The sequence below is a fragment of the Phaethon aethereus genome (genome assembly GCF_964289735.1).
Source record: "Phaethon aethereus genome assembly, chromosome: 6".
In the NCBI taxonomy this organism is placed as follows: Eukaryota; Metazoa; Chordata; class Aves; order Phaethontiformes; family Phaethontidae; genus Phaethon; species Phaethon aethereus.
In genome coordinates, this window is record NC_138580.1 from 11,175,694 (window position 1) to 11,191,097 (window position 15,404).

At 44.0% G+C, this 15,404-nt stretch overlaps 1 protein-coding gene across 1 annotated transcript; it reads right to left on the reverse strand.

Moving 5' to 3' along the window:
* Positions 1-185: 185 nt before the first annotated feature.
* LOC309406239 (glycerol-3-phosphate dehydrogenase [NAD(+)], cytoplasmic-like) lies at positions 186-14,806 on the reverse strand (the record flags this gene model as incomplete). Its single annotated transcript, XM_082001340.1, has 8 exons — positions 186-853; positions 2,230-2,336; positions 2,487-2,720; positions 4,272-4,384; positions 6,190-6,328; positions 7,556-7,696; positions 9,537-9,714; positions 14,766-14,806. 8 exons carry the CDS (start codon positions 14,804-14,806, stop codon positions 757-759), a joined length of 1,050 nt encoding a protein of 349 aa, XP_081857466.1. The 3' UTR covers positions 186-756.
* Between the last annotated feature and the right edge of the window lie 598 nt (positions 14,807-15,404).

Below are 15,404 nucleotides of genomic sequence, written 5' to 3' on the forward strand. Positions count from 1 at the left end.
ATGTATGTGTTTTTTTCTGTATTTCAACGGAATACGGTAAGTATAGTGAAAGTCAGACTACTACTGAGGATTCTTAGTGTCCTGAATTTAAAACAAACAAACAAAAACCCTGAACCCCCTTCTTTTTCCTTCCCCCCACCCCTTAAACTGGTTTATTTACAATTCTGCTGAACATTCATGTGTGTCTGAGCGCAGTAACTATACCAATTTTTCCAAAGAGGCTTAGACTGGGAAACAAAATCAAGGAAGGATTAAATGTCTCAAAATATAAAACGTGTTATTTGTGTTTCAGGGGAATTAGGGAAACCCAACATTTGCCCACGTGGTTGCCTCTTACTGCTGTCAGACTGGTGTTTGTTTTTTTTTTTTACTACTATAATTTCTCTGGTTTTCTGCATCTTGTGCTGTTCTTTAAGTAATATTAGTAGGGAGAATGTCGAGGTTCATGTGAGCTGATTGAGCTCTTGTTACAGAAATTACGAGGGGAACTGTTTTCAATCAAGTAGTTCTAGGCAAATGCCCGCATTACTAACTCAGATCAAATACTGTTAAATTGTGCATTAGTTTCTTGTTCCTTGGGTGTAATGTTGAAATCAAAGGCAGATTTTTATCCCCAGAATGAGGATACTGAAATACATTCTCTATTGCTTTTACAGCAAGTGTTGTCACACAAACCTGTTGCTCTGCTTTATTTGCTGTGGAGTGGACAGGAGTCCCGGAAAGATGAGAACGTGACCAGGTGAGGAGAGTGGATCTCTAAATGTGCTCTGGGTGGTTCTGCAGGCACGCAATGAAATCCTGGATCGACTGACCCTCGTAGCAGATCTTGTAGATGGTTGTAAATAATGGAAACCTAAAAGAAGTGCATAGCAATGGAAATAATTTTTAAAGTTTATAGAAACATTTCCATTCCATTTATAGTGGGGAAACTTTCTTTTTTTGTATGCTACATTAAAAGAAAAGTGGAAAACTTCTCTTTCTTTTTACAATATAATTTTAACTTGGAGGTACCTTCGCTGGAAAACTATAAATCACCAGTATAAAAACAAAGTATTAGGAATGAAATTAGGGCACTTAAGAGGAGCTAGGGGCAGTTTTGGGTGGTGACAGCAGAGAAGAGCTGTTTTGGAGCTTCAATTCCTATCCAATGTTTTAACTTACTTGAAAAAATCTTGAATTGCATATCCCCTTTTTTCTCCTGTGTGTAAAATGCATATATTATTTATATCCATTACTGAGATCTAGAAGATTAAAAAGAATGAAAATGTCTAATAATTTTCTCTTCCTGGCTTAAAGGGTTCTTTTCCTTTTGCAAGCTATCTTAGTCATTATGTGGTAAAAAATGAGTCCACTGAATGACTTGGAGCTGCGTGTGTAAGTACGTGCAATTACAGAGATACTTATTAGATCAAGTTTTGATTTAAAGTTCACGTCCTGTCAAAATGAGCTTTTCTTTTCTCTCTCTCATTTTTGAAAGATAATGCCACTCAAATCTTCTAGATCTGTTACAATTTTAATAGGATTTTTTTTAAGTATTCATTTATCAGTGTTTGACCTCTAAGTATAGCTAACGTATGAGAGGGAATGGGATGGAGGGAAGTTTAGCTCGTCTATTGTGCAAGCTGAGACGAAGGTTTCAAATTATAAATAATCTTACGTTACCCCAAAGAACTAGAAGTACTTTTTTTATCTCAGCATTATGTGTTGCACTAAAGCATTGATATCAGCACGTTACCTTTTCAATGCGAATAAAGCCTTTTGCTTAGGAGTATACTCCCAAATTTTATACTGAGAGAACCTAGTTAACCTTTGCACTGAGAGCAGTATTGCTGCAAGCCGTAACGGTGACACACCGAGAACAAGAAACCCCTTGACCCTTGAAAAGGGTCCCTGACACGAAACCCTTGATCATGTTTGCAAGCTGACGCTGTATGGCCTTCAATCTTACTTAGGACAGGGATGTCTGGGTAGCTCCTTTGGATTATTATTTCTTTTGTTTCCTATATTTCTGTGGCTTGTTTCTTCTAACGCTGTTTAGCCTTCATCCTATTCTACTGACCACGGCAATGAGGAGTCAGGCTAAGCTGAACTCTAATGGTGGCCCAAGGTACAGAAAAGAGTTGTTGCAGAAATGAACACGATAATTAAACACAAGTACTGTTAAGGAGGTTATGAATCACTCACAATTTGTTATTGATTCAGTTGGTTTTTTTAAATCAAAGCACTTACTTATCGAGCATATTTTTCTGTTTCAGAATCTTGTAGACCTCGGCCGAGGTCTGAGGACCTTGCAGCTTTTGTCCATTCAGCATCTCATTCTCCAGTTCCTCAATGGACTAGAAGAGAGGAGACTGATTACTTGGATCAGAGGGGATGCTGCTGTGATACCAGCAGGTATCAAGAAGGTAAACAGCTAACGATGCCTTTGTAAAACACAGAAGGATTTCTTCATGCGTTAGGGTAAAATATTTCAAAATCCTCCTTACTTTTCCTGTGCGAGCAAAGGCTTCCGCTACTTTCCTGTTGCGTCCCCCGTAGCAGGTAGTGATCAGATCAGCGACCCCGCAGCTTTCCAGAAAAGTGGCTATTGATACCGGTCCCCTGCAGAACATCTTGGCAAAGGCCACCATTTCCATAAGGCCCAAGCGTATAACTGCTGCCTTTGTGTTATCGCCGAAATCCAGTCCATCGCAGAACCCAGCTCCCACTGCTACGATGTTCTAAAAACAGTTTAGTGCAAAATATAGAGGGAAGGAAACGGTCAGGCAAGACGTGCGGTTCAGCAGCGTGCACTGAGCTTTAAGAAAATTCTACAAAACTGTCTTCACTCCGTTCACCAGAAGAAGGTTTCAACTTCCAATGGCCATGAGCTTGTGTTACGAAGAAGGTAGACAGCTAATTACTGCTGAAGAAAAGTAGCTGGGCTTCTAGAAGATTATTACAGAGTATCTTCTGTTATTCCCATGGGCAAAAATCAAAGTAGCTTGTTTAATATAGTAATATTGCAATTACGTAGCATGTCTGCAGTTAATGTTTGTTTTTTCTGCTAGTTCCAAGTTGGGACTCACTGACATTTCTGGTTTAATCTGTTTTAAAATTTCCCACACGGAGTCATGCCTTTCCAGGTTTTCTCTGTGGGTCTCTAATTCAAATGGACATGGGTTCTATGCACTGATGCTGCAGTAGATCAAATTTTGGTTTTCCCTGAAAAAATGGTCAGTAGAATTGCCCTTTTCTACAGCTCTAAACAAATCTCTCAGGATCCTAAACATCTTCACAACTCCTCACCATTGTCCTGCACACGTCCCTTCTCATCTCCCAATTCCCAGACCCTAAGTAAGTCCCTAAATAAGTGTATATGAGCAATATGTCACCTAGTGCTGCTGTTGAAGTGTTTGCTCCAGATATGTACGTGCCCCAGTGCAGATTCTTTTTTTTTAAAGCAAAGGCAATGCCAAAACAATGATTTTAAGAGCAGCAAAGATATCCTGCAAAACAGAAACAGCCTCTCTCCCCTCTGTGCCTGCCCCCAGTTCCAGTCGGTGTCAGGAAAGCAAAATCTAGGGGCACTTGGTTTTGTATGTAAAGAAATTTTTCTTCTTGTATGTAAGGTTAAACAGGACCAATTCTTTCCTAGCCAGTAATCCCCGCTCCCGCAAGGAAAGTGACTTATTGAAGTACAAATGATTAAATGTATAAAAAAGTACGACGGATCACAGGCTGGAGTCGCTTTCAGCACATTTAAAAGCAATCTCCAAATCTCACTCAAGGGGCCTCTCATTGGAAACTTGGTGATTTTTGGTATTGCTCTGACCCGGTCTGGGATCTCGATGTGGGCATTGCTGAACGCCACACAGACGTGCTGCCAACACAGAGCATCGCTTCGGACACAAACTTTCTAGCAGGTTACACCTTGAACCGTGGAAATAAGTTATTAGTGGGAGCTACTATATGTAGTAAGAGTCTTTGTTCCATGTGCTTACCATATGCAGACAAGAAAATACAGCGGACTAAATTCTGCCCTCAGAAGCAGAGGTGCCTCTGGTTAAATAAAGGTAAAAGTACAGCTGTTTATAACTGCTGGCAAAGCATTTCAGTTTTTAAGTAAATTTTCCCTTTTTAACAGATCAGAAAATTGGCACACGAACATCTTGTATGTGCTCACTCATTGTTCGGTGGCAGGACTCATATTAGATGCTGTGGCTTACGGAAGACCTGGGTGAGGGTAGAATTTGGCCCTAATAAAAACATTTTGGTTTGAAACCACTCACTTTTAAGGCTCCACAAATCTCCACTGTATCAGAGTCAAGCACTACGGTAATCCTGAAATTGGGGGTCTGCATTAATTCTTTAAAGACCTCCCCTTGGTTTTCATTTTTGCACCCTGTGGGAAGGAAGGATGAAAGTTAGAGCATTTTTGCAATGCAGAGTACACACAATTAACTGAAACCTGAAATAAGGTCCCAGGGACCACTTTACTGGGATCACAAAACCTAACTGGGTGTTGCTAAACAAGAGGTTTGTGTGACAGCAGTACCGGCTGCTGCAAGCCAGTGTTAACTGCATGCAAGTGCCATGCATTGACCAGGCATCACTTAATAACACTTTAAAGAGCTTAAAAGTAAAGAGCCCCTCACGCAGCTTTCTGCCTGAGAAGGCTTGTATAACCACAAACCCTGCAAAAGATAATATTTACAAATTGCTTTGTAGAGCACAACAGTACGATTGTTGCTTTGAAAATGTAAACTGGTGTAATTTCTAAGTATTATTATGGGGCACAAATGATTAATGCCCAATTAGTTGCCAGTTACAGGGAGATCCACAGACGGTGAAGCTGAAGGTTGGCACTGCTGGAACATTTTCGTGACCAATTCTACATTATCATGTCATTGCAGTGCTCGCCCTAAGTATTGAGAGGAAGGGTAGAGAGCCCTCAGCAGCAAAGGGGATGAGGCTTGCCTTTACCCAGAGGGTCCTTGGCCAGCGAATGGTGTTTCTCTTCACCAGAGAATGGTGTTTCTCTTCATTTTCATATGAGGCAGCTTGGTTTCCTTGAGGGAGAGCTCAGTGGTGAGGAGCTGTAGTGTTTTCCAACTATTGCTCCTGGAGGGGTTCTGGGCACTTGGTGCTTTTGAGTATTAAAGAGCCTGGGCAATGGCACTCTGGTAGCTGTGGGGTTTCTGCCCCTTCTCGTGAGAAACTTTGGGTTTGCTTCTCATCCTTCACAATAATTGATGTTGGGGGACACCCAGTGCCTTTGAGGTGGCTGTTTCTGTGCTGTGTGGCTTTCCACAAGGACAAAAGCAAGGGGCAAAGCTCTCTGCACAGTCATCATCACAGCACGGCTTAAAGCTGGGCCAGCAGAAGTTAAACTCCCCCCAAGAAAATTAATATTGCTCAACTTTCCTAATCGTGTCTAGTCCTATTTGTGCCTCGTTGCTCTGTCAGCAACAAAAGCCCAGCTGATATGCTTTTCACTGTTACTCTAACATTTGCAAGGCAAAGGAACATTACTGCAACAGTAATTTAGTTTTCTGTCTTCCCTAGCTATGGAAGGATGTAACTTGAATTTCTGCTGACTTTAAAAATCAATGGGATTTAAAAACTACTGGATGAACTTTCCATGTCAGGTCAGACGTAGTTCTGGGAGGATCTGAGGCTATGTCTTGGCAAGCAGTCTGAGTGAGATGGAGGAACTGAATGTTACTGGGGGATTTTTTTGTTCTTTGGGTTTAGTTTGTTTGGGTTTTTTTCCCCAACAAAGAAATTTGAAGATGGAGAAATACACCTCGGGGAGTGTGAGCACATATGAGCTTCTGATTACACTTCTCTGGACTGTATAGTGTATCAGCCGCCAATGTACTCAGCATTGAGCTGTACAGACATAAAAGGTGGCTCTTTGCCAGCCCCTACAGGAACAGGATTAAGCTGTAATTTTTTAATGGATGAAATCACCTCTCAGCACCGAAACCCGCTGTTGGTTTGGATCTAATCCTGCCAGCACCAACCTCCCTGGAAATCATGCTGCCTCCCTGAATGAGCTCCGCGGGCACCGCACCCACCGCACCGCTCGGGAGCCACCGGGGACCCGTCGCATCCCCCCGCTAGCTCCAGAGGTATCTTGTTGCCCAGCCACAGGCGAAGTTAAGCCACAGCTAGCGGCTCTCTTTTGCTCTTTGCAATAGTTACCAATGGTGGTTTCACAGAACTTCTCATCAGCTACTTCTTTGGCTATGTTGGCCCCCATAAGCACACTGATTTCTATCTTCAGTTTCTCTCGAATGAGGTCAGAGATGAGCTTCAGGCCGTCAGGACCATCATCGATCCCCTGAATAAGAGACGATAGTCAAAGCCAAGTTATTAGAATAGGAAAACGACAGCAGTAGAGCACTGGTAAAGCAGAAGGTGACCTATTGCCTGCAGCTCTCTGGTTTTAATTGGAAGGATTTGAGTCTTATATTCACTAGCATTAGCTATTAATACAAATGCTCTGGGTTTGTACTTTGGTAACTGCAAATTCAAGGCAAGTTTGGGGAGAAGGTAGCAACAGTCGAGGTAAACCTGCAAGAGGCCTCACAGCTGCCGCTGCTGCTGTCCTGAGACTTTCTTTGATGCTCTATTTTTCCTTTGTGTTAAATTCCTGTAGTACAGAACCAGGCTTTTAAATTAAGCCTACAAGCAGTGGCTTTTTTGCAAGACCTAAGTATCAATCTGAATGCTTCATTGGTTTTAAGGAGTATACTGAACTGTCTTGGGTTTTTTTAAGCTAAAGAAAGAAGTAAATTTGCGGGAATTGCCTTCGTCCACCCTCGTCTGTGTACTGCTGCTTGTGAGATAATTTCTACAGGGGGAGAAAAAAAGGAGGGAGGAAGAGCTGGTATTGGTATTGCAGTCTAAATACTCAAAATACATTTTTTTCATTACAATTTTAAATTGGATATTTCCTGTAATACAATCAAAAGAAGCAGCAGTACTCTATATTCCCATGCTTTGCCTCTGGCTTTGAGTTTGCGATTCTCTTAAAATATTAATTCCTTTTAATTATGATAATCTGGTACCTCTAACCTTAAAAAGTGATTCTTCAGTTCACGCCAGCTTGAAATTGCTCCAGTTCTGCAAAATCATTAGCATTATTGTGCCGTTTTAATGCTGCCAAGAACAGCTTTAGCATGTACTTGGAAGAGGCACTTTGACCCAGCGCTCTTTCCAGTTAAGAGTTAATCGAGGCTGTAGTCTGATGAGTATTTTTTCTGGCAGCAGCACCAGCTTACATAGCCCTCTCTCTGCCCATTTCACCTCCGTGCTGGTCCAAGTGGGAACCGATCCAGGCTAAAGACAGCTGGCAAAGATGGTTACTCTTCGCCCGGCTGGGCTGCCCCATCCTCTCTTCTCCATGGCCATGTGAGCAGCAGAAGGGCTGGTAGAGGCTGCGTGAGTTTTAACTCTTGCAGAAATAAATGCTTCTGTTTATGCAGAGCGTGCAGCTGCCCTACCCTTAAATTGATGGTATTTATTTACCCCATACAGACTGAGTCTTGTAGAGATGACAACTTACCTTGATCAGTGAAATCCCGATTGTCCCGGGTTTTATCTGGCCTGCGATCTGCTCGCAGATTCGTCCAACAAATTGATGTGGCAGAACAAACACTAAAATGTCTGCCCTGTTTGTTGCTTCGACCACGTCCGGTACAGCCACCTGAAATAAGTCCCAGGTAGGAATCCTCAACACTTTGCAAGACACCAACGTGCCGAAGCCATTGCAGATGCATTATGAATGCCCTTAATTTTAACTGGCGCTGTTGAGTAGCTGCTAGGTCTTCATGTGAGCAACTGCAGCTCTTTTCTGAAATACCCAAAGCAGCCTAACTTTTTTAGGTTTGGATTTTCTTTTAAATTTTATTTTTAACTTGCCTTCCATCCCAGCCCTGTGTGGATAATCTGGGGAAGATGATATACTTGCTAAACTTCCACCATCCTGAGAAGCCCCTTTGCTGGTTCAGTGTCTTCAGGTGGTTCCTGAAGATACTGAGCAACACCATATGGTTCTTCTGGAATGAGGGGTAGCACTGGAGAGCACGGGAGCAAACTGGGGTTGTGAGACAGAGCCTCTTCTGGCAGTCTTTAGTTTCCATAGGTCACCAGCTGAGACTTACTCAGGAATTAACTATGTCAAAAGGCAGAGATTATCATCATCTTGGGGGATTTAAAACATCGTCTTTGTTTTAAATATGTAGTAACTTGACCAATAGATAGAAAAACCTATACAACATGCTTAATAACTAGTAAGCTGTACCTTCCCCCAAACACTAGCATTACTCAGAACAACAGTTCAAGCCAGGCTACCAAGGCAACAGCAGGTGAGTGTGAGCCTGCTATCACAAGCAGTTTGCAGCCGGAGAAAACATCGCCCTGGGATGCAGCCTTGGAGCTCGCAGCCTTGGAGCAAGCGGGGTTCCCAGCGGGAGAACCAGAACTGCTGCCAGCAAGGCTGCTTCTCCGGGCAAACAGCAAAGCGGGAGCGGGGCAGAGGCTAGCAGCACTGTACGGACTGCTCCTCCCTCCAAAATGTTGCAGAGCAATGCAAGAAAAAAACTGATTTCTGCTGGTAAAGCCTCAGACTTTGCTATAGACAGGATGAGGCTGATCTCAAGTGATGATGACAAGCCTGTTGCTCTTCTAGAGGGTTGTAAAAATAACAGTGACAAGTCAGTTGTAACCCAGGAGAACTGCGTGCCAAGTTCAAACCACAGGAGTGCAAATATGCAATCACAGCACTAACTGGAGTACTAAATATCACCACTCTCTGAGCAAGGAGACCCGTCACGTGCAGTGTCTTAACTTCCTTTTACAACTGCAACTGTTCCAGAAACACGGCGCTACTTTCTTTAATTCACAAAATAGTGGCATTTGGCAAAATCTTGAACAGCTAAAATCCCTCACCTTGTTTGCTTCTGTAGCAGTAAATTATCTAAGCTGATTAATTTGAGATGCATAACTTGGTATTTTAAATGTTCATGAAAATTAAATACCTTATATTTTTGGTAGAATTTTATTAATTATAGCAGTGTGTTGCTATCCTGAAATCCCCTGTGAGCCAATATCTCATTATTCATCTCCTTGTAAGCCCCAGCTGTTAGCTGTGCTGTTGATTTCATTTTTTTTAGGAGAAAGGAGAGCAGTAGCTTTCCCTTTTCTCCCAGAAGACACTGTGGGTTTAAAATCTCTCAGCCCTGTGTAGACAGATCTCTGCCTGCCATTCCTAGAGTTACACTGATTTCTGCCGGAGAGGAGGACGGTGCGTTACCAGCACCCGACACCTTTGGGCGTCTGAAGTTGCATTTGACGTACGAGACAAGCAGAAGTCACCAAGTGAGTTATATTCCAGTGAGTTCTCTGCCAATATTGGAGTGAGTTAGGTGGCAAACCAGAATGAAGCAGTGAATTACTTCCTAGTTTCAATTTTGCCAGATCTTGCCTCCCTTATAAAAAATAATAATATTTCAGTGGCTTTTTTTTTTTTTTTTTTAACAGCTTACCACATTTTTGGGTATCTTGTGTCCAGGCAGATATTTAACATTTTCATGTTCCTGGTTGATTATCTCTGAGAGTTTTCTTCCATTGATGATCTCTTCAAATACCCACATCTTGACAGTAGGATCAAATCGGTTTGACTTCTGGACATTTTTTCCAATGATTCTTGCTATGGCTGATCCCCTTTAAAAAGAAAAAAGATTAAATACTTAATGAAAAACAAATAGTTTTATTGTGAATTGTAAACAAAAATTACTTTAAACATAATAACTCATAAAAGGCCTGTGCTATAAAGCTGTTCAGGTGCTTGCTACATTTATGAGAAAGCTTTACCCCCTACCCTCCATCAAAACCCCCTCAGTTTAAAAACACAGTAAGTAGAACCTGAGAAAACGTAACTGTCATATCGAAGATTATAGAGTGGGAGTGTGGTGTACCATCAAAGGCAGTAAAAATACAGTATCTTGGATTAATATCTCTCTTGGTCCTGAAATAAATTATTTTTTTCTGAAAGCCATCAAATGTAAAATAATCCAGGTGGTAAAGCAGTGCTGAATGATCTTGCTGTGACAGCCTGTGTGCATCTCATCTAAAATAGATGCATGCCACTTTCCTATCAATAACCAAACAGTTGCAGTAAAGATTTTATGTAAGAGCTAAATCCTCAGGAATTGTTCTTTTCTTAAAAAAAACCAAACAAACAATATAAATATTGGAAGTATTGCTTATTGCTCTTTAAATTACATGGGGAGGATGGATGATTATTTTTACACCTCTGTTCCCTCTTTCGATTTTAATGCAACTTTAATCTTTCAAGTATTGGCCATTTTACTAACACAACTGGAAAAGGAGCTCCAGTTGCAGCTGGAGCTCTTGTAACACACCTGCAATGAGGAGCATGAACAGGATTTAGCTGTGATATGCTTTCTGAAACTGATAAAGGTCTCAAGTATGTCCAAGACGAAGTCCAGGTAGGTCTGAGCTGTCAATGGTTCAAAGGAAAACCATGTTGTAACTGGCTCTCCTTGGCTCAACCATATTATTGATGTAACAGGTTTGCACAAGGCTGAATTGCTCAATAAGTAATAAAGGGCTTAATCTTAATCTTTAATGAGAAAGAAATCCTACTGAGATCAGGTTTCACTTTGCTCAGTGTTGACTATATGCTATATCCTGAGCTGTTGTAATGCATTTTTTGTTTGTTTCATTTGGGTTTTTTTGCTTGTTTGGGTTTTTCTGTTTTGTTTTTTAAAGGGATGATCGGTTTTGGCCCTTTAAAATATTTAGGGAAATGTTTTAGGGGTGAACCTTTGCCCTAAGAGTTCTGCTTTTTTGAAAAAAAGGCATGCAGTCATATTGTACACTCATATAATTTATAAAATTACTTACATTCTGGTTCGCTTGCCCTGCTATCAACAGAGAGCACAATCAAGGCTTGAGCTGAGGATGAATTCTGGCTCCACACAAGAAATGTGTATTAATAAGAAAAGTTTGGGTTGTTTTTTTTTTTTTTAACGGTTGAACTTGAGATCTAAACTGAGACTCCAGCACAACCTGGACGATGAACTTAGTCCTCAAGGCTATCCATAAAAATAACTTGCCTAGCTATGTACCAAGTTCATACGTTTTTCTGTTGAAAGATGCAGACTCCAGCTCTAACCTCTGAAATCCTGAATGAGACTTGCAACTCTCAGTAGATAAATCTGATCTTCCAGCAGAGCTGTCATTATGCTCGCACTTGGATGTTGCCACTCAAGTATTTTCCTATTGACAAGATATCGGTGAAGGTATCTCAGGCATAAAGGTCCATAAATGACAGTATTTTTTGTTTGGTTCTCTTCAGATGAATGGAGCTTTGGAGGAGAAAGGGTTTAATGTTCAAAAGACATTGAGTAGTCATCAGGGAAAATACCTTGCCACAAAACCATCAAACAGTTCAAAACCTGATGCTCTGTTTCACTTAGTCAATTTAAAATTCAGTCACTGCTGATCAGCCTTGGGAAGAAGAACTCCGTTGTCTGTGAAGGCGGTGTTCGGTAAACTACACAGGCTTGGCAGAAGAGGGTTGCTTATGCAAACAAAACCAAGGACGCTCATGTATAAAGGCTCTGCCATGGTTTTGTTTTCTCCAAAACTCAATTTAGAGAAGATTAATAGAAGGCAGATAGCGCCACTTAGACAATTTTTAAAAGTAAATGAAAACTGCCAACCGGGGTTTTTTCCCCAACTATGTTAATTCATGTTGGAAGGGATTTACATATTGCTAAGAAAAAGAAAGCTTTTACCTGGAGATTTCCTATCGGTATAACGAGAGAGCTTTGATGTAGAATAACTCAAATAAGACCCATTATTTAAATATGCAAATGTGAAAGTGTTTGTGGCATGCATCAGATCTGGCGAAAAATAGAGCTTAACAGACCCCATGAAGCAGCTAGTCCCTTCCCTACACAAATGGCAGTCAAATATACTCATGCTGTTCCTAATAGTATTTCTGAGGAGGTCTTAAAGACTGCAGCAGTTGCAGGTCTCTTCCGTTCCCCAACCAGCCTGTCCCAGGACTTTGCTACCCTTAGCATTAGGAAGATCATCCTCACATTGTCAACCTAAGTGTTTCTGACTGCAGTTTAAGCCCATTTCTGTTCTAGAAGGGTGGAATATTATTTTTCTCCTTCAGATGCTTGAAGATGATCATGTCTTCCTCCATGTCTTTTTCTTAGCCAACCACCCCAGATTTTTAAAATTATAGTATTGCTCAGGTTGGAAGGGACCATGAGAGGTCTCCAAACTGGGAACAACACTGAGTTCAGATGGCTGCTCAGGGCTTTGTTGAGTCTTGAAAATTCTCCAAGGACCACCTTTTCTCTGGGCAACCTGCCCCAATGCTTTATTATTCTCACAGGGTGTTTTTTTCTCCTCTCTTTATATGTTGAGTCAGAACCTCCTCTGGTTCAATTTATGACCACTGTCTCTTGTTTTCCTTCAATGCACAGCCGTAAATAGTCTGTCCATCTGTCCACATTGAAGACGAGAACCTAGTTCAAGCTGGATCTTTTGCTGAGGACTCTGCATTCCAAGTGAATCTAAGAATATTGGGAGAGCTTTTGGATTCTGAAGGATCCGTCAGTGAATTAAACCTCTATTTTTAAAAACAGATTAACTGAACCATGATTAATGTAAACACAAACCTTCCTGCACCTGACCGGCAACCGCAAAATGCAGTGCAGCATTTCACTTAACCACACCACTCATGAGTCTCCTGGCTGCGTTGACTTAGTAAGTCCCTGTGACCTGCTGAACTTCTGCGCTGACATGAGCTATTGCAACATGCTGCGTCATGTGTCAACCACGTTTCTGAGCCACAGGAAAGACTCGAGAGCAGTGATCTGAACTGTCACCCAAATATTCAGGAGGAACATAAGAAAAAAAATGTTTGCCAAAGATAAACATTATATTTCTATGTTGTGCTAAGGCAACCTGTGCCTCCACAGAGGCTATGAATAGATGCAATTTAACCAGCAGAGCACAATGTTTCTCTCATTCCCAAAGGTGTTACAGTCTGTGTATATAGTAGGAAGCAAGAGCTGGACCCAGGCAGTACAAGGAAGAACCAAATGAGGTGGGGTCTCTCCAGCTCTGTGGCATAACTCTTTCCAAGTTTGTAGGTACATGTGAAAAAAGAGAACTTTCTCAAGTACAGATCTGAAGGAAGACAACTAAGTGGCTTTGGAAAATGTCTTATGGAAAAGGCAGGAGGTGCTTGCTTGAGGATGCAGCAAGAGAATGATGAAGGCTGTCACTGTGGGCTGACCAAAGGTAAAAGCTGACTTCCAGAGGTGCAGCCATGGCTGTTGAGGGGCTTCGAAGTGACAATGAGCTGCCTGCACAGGCTTGGATGCCTGTGATTAAGGTGAGGGAGAAGAGGGTGGCAGAGGAGGGATGCAAGCACTGGAACGACATGGTAAAAGCGGCAGTTGGGTAAGCACCAGTGCAGAAATGATGGGGCAGGACTGCGTCCGTGGGGGCCAGAGAAAGCCAGATGTGTGACAACGAGTTCCCGAAGAAGATTCAGCTGTGCAGTTACACGTGAAAGGCTGTATCTGGGAGATGTCACGCACAAAGAGCCTGTGATCTGGAAAGAGCATGCACGTGGGGGCTCAGAAAGCAGCGGACTGGTTTTGCAAGGCAGGGAAGCAAAGAGCCATGCTTTAACAATGCTGTGTTCTCAGCAGCTCACAAGCAACCACTCCCTCACCAATTGATTTTTTTGTGCATTTGCTTCCACTTAGCTGTCAGATATTTTAAAAATCTTCAGGAGTTTGCCCAAAAACAATCCACAGAACTACCCCGAGGCTGAGTTTGCTGATCCCACATGCATGCACATACATGTTGGTCTGTTTGTTTGTGCTTAGCTTACATAAACTGTAAGAAAAGTAACATGCAAAGTCTGGTGAGACGGGGTTTACTGACTTCAGCAGGGTCTGTCAGACCCAAGGAGCTCTGGAGAGCCATGCCTTTGTCCAGGCTAGAAAGGACTGAGCAGCGGCAGACGTGTTCTTATGAAGGGGGATAAGGATAAACCGGGGACCTGAACCCAATGCTCATACAAGGCTGTGTCTGTACCAAAATGCAAACCAACACGCTGAGGAGGATGGAAGTGAAAGGTGCCAATAAGTCACGGCTTTAAATGAAGCCTGTGCCCTGGTTTCTTCAAAGGGATACAAACAGCATCACTGCTCTCCTCACCGCTCGGTGGTAACATCTGAACTGCCTGGGCCCTGCCACAGGCACACGCAACCACAGAGGCACGGCTCTGGCCCTCTCCGGAACGCCGCCGTCCTGTCACCAGGCTTTCAGCGGTTCCCACAGCTCAGAGATGGAGGAGCCCCACGTCTTTCCAGTTCTCTCTGGCTGGTGCATCTCTCAGGGACGAGGACTCCACAAGGCTGGGGCAGGACAAGACCGGGACCGGGGCCGCGGTTTCAGGACCACGGAGACCCTGCGGAGCCCGCCCGCCCCCGCCGCTGCCCGCACCGGACCTGTTGCGAAGCCGCCGGCAGCGGCGGGGGGACCCGGCCCGGGGCGGGGCGCGGCTCGGCGGTCCCGCTGTGCCGGGTGGAAAACAAGGAAGGAAGGGGAAAAGGAGAGAAACGGGAGAAAAGGGAGGAATGGGGAAGGGAGGAGGGCAGGGAGAAGCGGGCGGACGGAGGGGTGCCCCCCCGCGCTGCGGCACTCACCAGTTCCCCGAGCCGACGATGCAGACGCGGAGCGGCGACATGCTGCGGGCTGCGCTGCCGCTGCTGCCGGCGGCGCGGTGCGGTGCGGCGCGCTGCGGCTAGGCTCGGCTCGGCGCGGCGCTGCTCGGCTCGGTTCGGCGCGGCTGGGCCCGGCCCGGCCCGCCTGCCAGCACCGCCCCTCCCGGCCCGGCCCCCGGCGCCTGCGGGAGGGACGAGCGTGAGCGGGCAGTGGCCGGGGTCGGTCCTTGCCCCGAGGGGCGGCCCTACGAGCGTCGAGTGGGACCGGGGACACCCAGTGCCCTGGAAAATGGTGCCTTCTCCGAAATCTACGGGGCTGAGGACCAGCGTGGGGAAGGTGGGGCAGCCCAGCACTTCTCGCGGCATGGGACCTTCCTGCCCATCGGCAGCTCCCAGGGTTTCTGCAGGGTGGGTAGGGTGGTGGAATTTGGGAGGATCTAAGTGTGGCCCTTAGGGGCAGCGAGCAAGATCTCGAGGTCCCGCCTGTCCTGCCAGACAGATGCATGATGCTTAAACTCTGCCGATAGAGGAGGAGCACACCAGAGAAAGGTTATGAGTGCATTTGCAGAGCCAAATTCAGCTGATAAATCATCAGTGATGGGCTAGATCACAGTTCCTAAT